This window comes from Anabas testudineus, chromosome 7, assembly GCF_900324465.2.
Source record: "Anabas testudineus chromosome 7, fAnaTes1.2, whole genome shotgun sequence".
In the NCBI taxonomy this organism is placed as follows: domain Eukaryota; kingdom Metazoa; phylum Chordata; class Actinopteri; order Anabantiformes; family Anabantidae; genus Anabas; species Anabas testudineus.
Window position 1 is genome coordinate 1,654,862 of NC_046616.1, and position 9,945 is coordinate 1,664,806.

A 9,945-nucleotide genomic window follows, 5' to 3' on the forward strand; every position below is an offset into this window, starting at 1 on the left:
TTGAGAAGTGTGATGATTCCTGTTACATTAAAAGAGACAAACAGTACAAAGCATGTTTTGTCAGTCAAGTCCATTAATGTCAAAAATGCAGAAAAAGAAAAAAAATAGATCTTCAGGTTCAGGAGAAACTGCACCACATGATTAAACGGTGATAAGTGCACACAGGGAGACTCAGCTGAGCCCAGTGGACATGGAACCCAGAAGTGGTAGAAATCATAAATAGAGGAACATTACTAAAACGAACTGTCACGACACAGACGCATAATTAAAAGTATATTTCAATAGTAGAGACCCAAGTTTAAAGTCTGTCTGGGACAATGGAAGCTTTCTTTCATTTTATTCACCTGTAAACAGTCTTAGAAGGTCAGTGGTGCAGTGAACGGACTGGCTGACCATCCACGAGGCAAATAATTAAAGTTTCAGCACAGAGTGTCAGGGGTCTCTCTTCACTGGAAAACTAAAACATGTCTTCTGTATTTGGTGCAGCATTAAAGTCTGCAGCCTTTACTTAAACTCTGCTGCTCAGTATAAAGCTGGACAGATGCACTGTGAAATAAAACTCATCAGCTGGCTGCCAGAATATTCTCTGTGCCATCTGTGTGCTGTGAGATGTGCTGCCAAATATCAGCCTTTACAACAGGACTTCACACGTTGATTAATGTGCTTTTATGTAACTAAACATTTACAAATGAACACATATTAAAATACTTTACACTCAGGTGAACACAGACAAGGCTCAGTGGGAACAGAATACATTAACCTGATTCAGTGTGAGATTTTCCTCAGTTTACATTGGATGAAAATTGTTATTAAAAACCAAAAAAGATGATATTTGTTCTTCAGAAACAGGCCTCACCGTGCATCTGCAACAGACTAAAGGCCACTGGATGCTTCATGTGCGGGTGCTGCGCAGCTCTTTATAGATGACCGCCTCACTGCTCAGAGCAAAACAACATATACGTATGTACATATAGTAGAAGTCAGCACACATGCTGTATGATGTACAGCTTGGCCTGATGTCTTCTTCTACAGCAGCATACACTAAGTACCAGCGCCCACTACAGTGCTGGAGATCAACAACCTGGAAGAGAAAGCAGCTGCTCAAGTATGAACACACTGACTGCACACACGTGAGCAGAGGAGCTTATACATGTCGACAGGAAGCTGATTTTAGGAACGTTAAGATTGTATTTTTCACTTTTAACAAAGTTATACTGAAGATGTACTGTTACAATAACGCTTATTAATCCTGGTAATATTAACACATGGGGACTCTACTCTTTCTCTCCTCTGAGGCCTCTGGGTTCTGCAGACATGGGGTCCACACTCTCGGCCGCGGTGTGTTTACCCTCGTGCTCGATCACAGTGACGTCAGTGCTCAGAGCGACTCAGCTGGAAATGAAAATGTGTCCGTGTGCGAGCGAGCGTGTGGAAAAAGCTGCAGAGGAGCTGAGTGCGTCTGCCATTATGACACCACCGGCACTTTCTCCACTTTCCACCTCAGCCTCAGCCTACTGTGTTGTTGCCATGACAACCCTGCATTGATCCCTCCTCCAGGACCTCCCCCTGCTGCCATCATCACCAGCACCAGCCGGCTCCATGTCTCATTTATGTTGCCAAATATAACAGACAGACGGACCAACAGAGGGAGAGAGAGAGACATGACACTGTACGCGATTTACGAGGTGACGCTGTGTGTGTGTGTGTGTGTGTGTCAACATCCAGGTCAGCTGTAGAGTGATGCACCATCAGTCAACAACACTGATACCATCTAACTCCTGTTAGTTGTGAGCACCATCACTGACCTGACTCCCAACCGTAACATGTAACAGTGAACTGCACAGCTACACACCGTCTCTCTAATTAAATTGTGCAGCTGCGGGATGACTACGGCGAGCCGGAGGGGACGTGTTATTAAGAGATTCTGAATTCTTGTAAGTTCCTGGATTTAAAATGTACTGGAAATGATTAAAGAGGTGATGTAATGTGTAATGAAAAGTTCTTTGTTATTATGAAAAGATCATTTGAGAAGATTTGAAGTGATCGGCTTTGACTGAGTGTGACAGCTGAAGAATGCTGAAGATTATTAAGTGAAACTGAAAAGAGAACGTGCAGAGATCCAGGAATACTTAATACTTCAAAAACAGGCTTCAGGTTTGCATGAGAGCCCTTTTGAAAAATCAGCCAATGACTTCAGGTGTGATTTATTTCGTCGCTGTCTGTCACTCCTCACACTGTTTCTTTTTCTAGACGGTCAATGTCTCTGTTTTTCCAAAACTCTTTCAAATGAGCCTTGAAATAAAAGACAAAACATTTTTCAGTCCAGCTTCAGAGAGTTGTGTGTTTACATCCTCACAAAGACACAGACACCACGCTGATGTTTAGCAGCGATAGTGTTCCACATGTTCGATATGTTGATATTAATTAGAAAGGTACCGTACAGTAAATAGTCCTGCACCTGGACACAAACAGCTGTATTGGACAAATGAATTCGACCTCTTGGTGGCAATAAGGAGAAAGTTCTGCAGTACAGTTCGTTTGCTCTGGTTCAAATCAGTGGAGCAGTTCGTAAACTTGGTCTTTCAGCTTTAACCTGCAGGTAAAACCCATTTCTCTTTTCTCATTTTTTGGAGACTACATTAAAATCTCACATTGGAGTTGATGAGTCACACGGAAGATTGGATTATTAATGTGAGACTGATAATCAAGCTGATCTATGATGATCGATTCTAACATATTGATCAAGACCAATGAAATGTTCCAACGGGAGGTGAAGTTCATCTGCAGTGACAAGGTGAGAGAAAACAGGAAGAGACAGGGGAGGATAACCTGTATAGTACAGCGCTGTGGAGAGGGGAGTCCTCCTGCCTGTCTCTGACCCCGTAACAACGGTTACACTGTAAAACCCCAGTAACATGGGAGTTATGGTAGAAAAAGAGAAAAAGCACTGATATGTCTCACAAGCACAGGACAAATACGCTGTCAGCTTACTAAACTGACCACAAGATGACACGCGTCAGCGACTGATTCAGCCCAGCAGCTGGTGATCTATCCTCGATCACGTTTGTCACATGATAATCTGAGTAGCACCCTCGGTTTTCATAGTCACAAACATGCTGACGCTGGTTGGTTCTCTTTTCCTAATAATCACGGTGAATGTCCATTTTCCCATCGTATCTGGAGTGGGGTTATTTTAGTTTCACCCCGAGAAACCTGCAGAGTGACGTTTCCACCCACACTAACACATATTCACATAACACAGAAGCTGTGGGGGTGAGCAGTTAATTAATGGTGTTATGATCATTTCAAATACATATTGATTTCACAGTGATTCTGTAATTCGTCTTACAGTTAGTTTCATCCAACTTGTCGCCATCTTACTTTGAATTGTTTTACTGAGTGGAGCTAGGTGACGAGTAGCAACAGGACTCAGTTTAAAGTCATTCTCACCATCTCAGGAAATAAAAAAGAAAGAAAGATTTAGTAAACCTTGTGTAAATGTTATCAACTTCGTCTGTGTCGTATTCCTGGAGTCAGACATAGAAACCAGGTAAACTTCCACTGAGACTCTAAATCTCATTTCCAAGTGAGACCAGGAAAATCCATAGAAAACACAATAACACATCGATTTCAACTTGATATTGTTGAATTAAATAACTTTAGCTCAGGAAAATAAGAAAGGTACATGTAACGTCTGATAGATCCCAGTTCTCTAGAAGCAAAGATGTCTTTAAATCCACCCAGAGGTGTTTTCACTTCTCAGGTCTAAAAACCCTGAGGCTAAAATGGGGTCTGGAGCCAGGGAACACCCTGGACAGGTCGCCAGTCAATCCCAGGGTTGATACACAGAGACAGACAATGATTCACATTCACAATCACACACAGGTAACGGCAAGTGACCCAGTTCATGTCTTTGGACTGTGTGAGGAAACCACGCAGGAAGTGGGAGAACAAGGACAAACAAGGACTGCAGACATGTAACCCTGCTTCTTTTTTCAGGTACATGTCACAACATACAGTAGAAGGAGGAGTTAGTGTGAAGTGACCTCATTAGAAACGCGTGCTCGTCTTTATTCAGTCTCTGCCTGGTGTGAACTCTTTAATTGGTGCAGTCCTGTTTAGATCCGGACCTAAAGGGGCCTGTCAGCACACAAGCTGCTTTACAATCCACCATCAGTTTTAACACCATCAGTAAGCTACTGAGTCAGATTTTAGCTTCGACACACACACACACACACACACACACACACACACACACACACACACACACACACACACACACACGCACACACACACACACACACACACTGTAACTCACTGACTTGTGCTGCATGAAAATCATGTCAGTCATTAGAGTTTATGATTTTCTCACACTGAGGCTGAACAGCTACTGCAGGTTTCAGGGTCCTGGACTGAGAGAATAAAACAACACACACACACACACACACACACACACACCTGGTGCAGCAGTGCTGCTGACCGAGCTCATTTACACTCCTGTTATCGTCATCAGCACACAGAGGACGAGATGTCAGCAGCTGTTTACACAAACAGGAGAAAGAGTCCAGAATTAAAACCCACTGTCCACTTCAGAGCGCACAGACCACACTGTAGTCACACCGTGATCAGATCAGAGCCCGTTGGTAATGACATCTGTGCAGTTTGCTCACGAGTCAGAAAGGAACTGAGAAATAATCTGCATTACTGTATGTGAGCATACGACTCGTTGTTGTCTGATGGTTTAACTCAGGATGTTTGAAGGGTCTTTGTGAGTGTGTTATGATGAAGCTGATTGAGGCCATGAGCCAAAACAAGTTGGTCGCCCTGAGTTTTCTGTCTTAATGCAGACTGAGAGAAATTATTTCTCAGTTAATGATTTGGGCAAAAAAAAAAAAAAAACACTATAAAATGATGAAAAATGTGCTTCGCAGCTTCGTGGAACAGCTTCAGATGTCTAAGATGTTCAGCCAACTGAAGTCTGAAGTCCAGACATGTCTGTTTAACAGTTATAAAGTGACTAAGAAATCCAGAAAGCATTCACATTGAGACGCTGGAATGACAAAGAAACTGTCATCACTGTCATGTGGATTAGTCACAATTTGGCTGATATCCAGTCCAACAAAATCCAGATAATGCTTATTAATACCTGGTTTACATATAAAGGCCTGAAAGTTCAGACACAGATCAGACATTAATATCAGCTGAAGATACAAATTGTTATAGAAAGAAGGACGTGAAGAGGAAAAATGAAAGAAAAACATCAAATCCACAGAAAAGTGAGTGATGTACCTCTTTACATTTCTTTTCCTGCATTTTTCCTCTTCAGCTGTTTGAATCCTACAAATCTGACTCCTCCACACCTATACCGCAGAATAACCTCTCTCTGTATTTATTACCGTAACTGTTCTCCATCATTCTTTGTCTCACAGATCATCTAAGAGTGTGTCAATATCATGTGAGCTCTTATGACTCATATATGCTCAGGATTCTTGAGATCCATCCAGATGAGTGTTCTCCATCTGTTATACAGACCCAGTTAGTCCTGTCAAAATTATTATGTTACCGACTTATGGTTCAATATGGTTCAAATGAAGTGTTGACTGCAGCTGAAAATGGAAAGTGGACAAACTGAACCCCCCCTGGCTTTACAAAAACTTATCAAACCTTGATCCCAGAACTGTGAGTTTTATGGACATTTCCAAACCTGCTTTTCATTGAAATACAGATATTCTAGATCAAATTTGTTACCATTGAGAGAAAATATCCCTTGGACTGTTCAAGTGTGGTCACTTGCTCAATGGGTAAAACATGCATATCTGCTGTTGAATTCCCAGTGGAGGAACCCGTATTGACCGGATATCACATTCACTGAATGGTGAGGACCAAAATGAGTTAGGACATTGTTAAAGAATGTCAGAGAGCAGAGATAAAATATGTGGTGGAAGCTCTACAACCCTTTAGCTCAACAGAATGCCCATAGTTTATGTTTATAGTTAATTACAGGCACTTCTATTAGTGTCACTGACATGCTTGTCAAGTTATTGGTCCTTAAATCACAATTAAATGAACCAGTTGACTTATTATTATTATTATTATTATTATGTGGGTAGAACCAGCTAGATTCAGCTAGAGTAAAATAAAAATAGAGAACTTTTCTAAACAGGTTTGATAAGTGATTCATACAGAGTTAAATATCAAAGAATCAGAACAAGTTCCATCAAATGCATAGAAACATATGTTCAAACTGCTTTGTCATGTCTCCACCATATTTACATTTTCAGCCTGGGGAGCTGCAGGGTGCTACAAGATAAATCGCAGTGAGGGTGTTTTGCATTTTGCTGCATCATGCCCTCTACAGATTCACTCTGAACCCAGTGTGGGCAGCTCTGCAACATGCTGTCATGCCTCCATGCTATAATCTGCCCCAGTGTGGTGTGGGATTTATTGGATCACACTCAGTCACTCGAAGAGGCAGCAAGCAGCCGACTGTACTGTGTGATTTCATAACGAATCAGCCTTAACTGCACTGCTGTCAGACTTCATCATTGTTCTCTGCTTGTTACATCATTTGCAAGCTTGAGGTCAGCTTTTTCTCGTGATATCAGCTGTACCTGAACGTCTTATGACTCACGGATTTGAGCATCTCTTTCCTGCACTGATTTCTCAAGATGCCTCGCATAATCCCAGATCAGAAAGTCTGAGTCACACTCTATGTACAGTACCTCTGTATACAATCTGTTTTACTTTTTGGCTGCATGTATGAGTGGTTATAAGAAAAAGCAATAGTACTATTAATTCTCTCTATGAGTCATCACTGCGTTTCCCCAGCTTTCATTTCTGCAGGTCTGCTGGGAGCTTCTCCTCTACTGCTCTCTGTGATTGCGGTGGAAAGGAGGCGATACTCTATGTTTCCAGCAGCGTTGCAAGTTTTGCAAAACCAGAAGCTCTCTGAGCACCGATTGAGGTTAAAACCATTTCAACTGTTCATGAGAGTGTTGTCCTTCAAACAGGTTTTCAACAGTCGCATAGCAACGACAGTCGACATGACCAGTGCTTCCCACAGATGGCAGCTCAGTGTTACCAGTTACAAAGGAAGTGCCTGATAGACACATGGGACATCTGCAAGCCTGCATCCTGTTGCCTATGGCACCACACAGCCCTTTATTCAAAGGAAAACTGCCACAGACGGCAGCGCGGCTCCGTATTTCTCAACACTTCCTGGTAGGATACTCCTCAGATAGTGTTGCCAGGCAACAAGTCCAATACCCAGCTAGCAAACAGACAGAAAATGTATTCGGAGCAACAGAATTATAACAGAATATAAGCAAAAAAGACAAAAGAGGAGGTTACTGAGCTACCTGGTAGGTGGTTACCATAGTGATTAGTACAGCAAACAGCTTTACCTTTCTTTATAATCTCATGGAGAACAGCCAATCCTAGTGCTTAACAGAAGTATCTATTACATAACACCGTTCAGTCTTTGCTCCAATTATCAGTGAATCAGAGAGGCTGTAGTTGTTTAATTCATCTGTCTCTTGAGTCTCATACATTCCTGCTCTCCTGCAAAATGCGAATTCTCACTACAGCCTTCCACTCTGTTCCCTATTAGCTGATAAAAGGATGAATATTTATCAACCCTGAACACCGACCAATCTCACTATCTCAGTACAGAGAGAACGCACAGGGGCATCGGCTGCCCCCGTCCTATAGGGAAGCAAACACTTTAAAAGTTCGACAAAACACCTCTTGTATATGAATGAATAAAGAGCTTTGCCTAAAATTGTGTTTCTTGCTTTTTTGTGGCAGCAAGAATCAAGCAAAAATGTGTTTCCAGGTCAGATTTGGGGTACACATTTCTAGGCTTGCACAACACCTGCGTAAAAGAAGCTGCAAAGTTAGTAGTGAACAAAGTCAAAAACAACACAAGTTTAGGCAAACCAGACAGTGGGATGACAAGCTGGTCACTATGTACTGTTGTTGAGGTTGGAATGGCGTAAAAGGATGCCATATTAACACTAATAGCCATAATCAGGGTCTAGAGAAACATACTACACATCTGAAGTGACAAAGTGTAATCTTTAGGTTATTCAATGGACCAATAGCGCACTTTCACTGCTGTGAGTACACCCTTTCATACCTCTACAGTAATTGAGCTGTACACAATATGGCATCCTATGGCATTTTTTTAAATAAACCAATACAACTAACTTCATCAGATTTACAAATCAATTTCATTATTTTGTCAGAGAATCTGAAGAAAAAAACAGCCAGTATTGAGAATGTCATTTCAAGCCACTGTGAGATCTGGTTTAACTTCCTCTTGTGCTACCCTTGGTTTTGGTTGCAGTAAGTAGACTTTAACTTACGATTTGTGATGGTGGAGGGTGTGGGCGTGGTGGTTGTTAGAGGCGTTGGCTCTGTGCAGGCGCTCAAGCCTCTCTTTCTCTTTCTCTACGAAGTTGGTGTTGGTGCCCGTGCTAGTGGAGGGTACCCGGGTCAGCCGGCTGTGGGCCCGTGGCGGATCCCTGGGTGGGATTGGAGGGGGAGGAGGTGGAGCTGGGGCTGGGGAGGAGATCAGAGCTGGGATTTGAGTTGGGACTGAGATGGAAGTCGGAGCTGAAGCAGAAGCAGAACCTGTTATAGCGCTCGTACTGGTGCTGTTGGTGCTGTTGTAGGAGTAGTGGGTGGAGGAGTGGTGGTGCTGCTGATGATGATGTTGGTAGTGGTGGCTGTGGTGGAAGGAGATAGAGGAGGGAGGCTGGGGAGGAGCTTGGTGTTGGCTGTTGTGATGGTGGTGATTCTCAGTAGAAACAGATGCTGATGTGTTCTGAGTTGGTGGTGGTGGTGGTGGGGGAGGAGGAGGGACAGGAGGCTCGGGAGGAGGAGCAGGAGTAGGAGGAGCAACAGGCTGCCGGTCCAGACGCAGGTCCTTGTTCTCCTGGCTGAGCCGGTCCAGCTGGACCTCTAGCTCCTCGATTCGGCGCCTCTGGGTTTCTAGAAGCTTCTGCTGGCTCTCAATGATGTTGTTGAGTTCAAGAAGGTACTCCACGGCCCGGTTAGGGCTTTCTGGACTACCCTGACCTGGGCCTTGATTAGCATCCATGACTAGCTGGTCTGTGAGTTAGTACACAGGTTAGTAGCAACCTTGGACTAATTAACAGCTGGAGAGATGCAAAGTTACCCAGTTAGTCTCTAATGCAAAACTAAAGAGCCTAAATGCTGTTGGCTGTTACCGTTGGTTAGATCTAGGCAGTACACTGACAGCTAGCACTGAGGCTAAATGCTAAACCTCTGCACTTGATGAAATGCTGTCTGTGTCACAGCTGCAGCTGGTGCAGAGCCAAGGGCTAACTCGCTGAGTGTTAGTTACCAAATAAGAAGAGTGGTGATCCAGGGAAATGAGCCAACAGCCCAAGGGTTAAAACTAGCACAAGTGATTAAACACGGAGAGGAGGCTTCAACACAGCAGGAAGAAACCTGCACCTAATGACTACAATCTAAAACTACCTTCTAGACCCTGTCTACAACCTAAAATCGAATCTAGATATCTACAAAACCCTTTGGCCCTAACCTCTGTACCCTAAGAAGTGAACTGCCCTTCACCCTCCCCCCCACCAGAGGTAAGTGGGGGGGAGAGGACTTTTTCTTCTTTGAGTTCTGATTTAAAAATCAAGATGGACCTCGACCTTGTTGGCCCCAAATGGAAAGATTTATGGGATTGTGGACCATGCCCTGGTTCAGTCAGGTGCTCTTGTTGAGGTTCAGACTCATGACGGTTAAAACAGGATAAATGTCTGGAGGAGATCTAGATTTTCTTCTTCTCCCCCCACAGTCAGAACTGTCCGTTTGCCTTTGTGTTCGTCAGTGAGCCAGTTGTATCCACTCTATGAACTCCATGAAGGAAATCAAAACATTAGTTTCCAGGAAGTCGGTGTGAATATCATA

The 9,945-nt window shown here is 43.3% G+C and overlaps 1 protein-coding gene across 1 annotated transcript in view; it reads right to left on the reverse strand.

Annotated features, from left to right (window-relative positions):
- LOC113167496 (IQ motif and SEC7 domain-containing protein 1-like) overlaps positions 1-9,103 on the reverse strand; it is a 109,762-nt gene extending 100,659 nt beyond the window's left edge. The window contains exon 1 of the mRNA XM_026368160.1: positions 8,367-9,103. Within this exon, the coding sequence (XP_026223945.1) occupies positions 8,367-9,103 (737 nt within the window). The remainder of the gene's footprint in view (positions 1-8,366) is intronic.
- Positions 9,104-9,945: the final 842 nt, after the last annotated feature.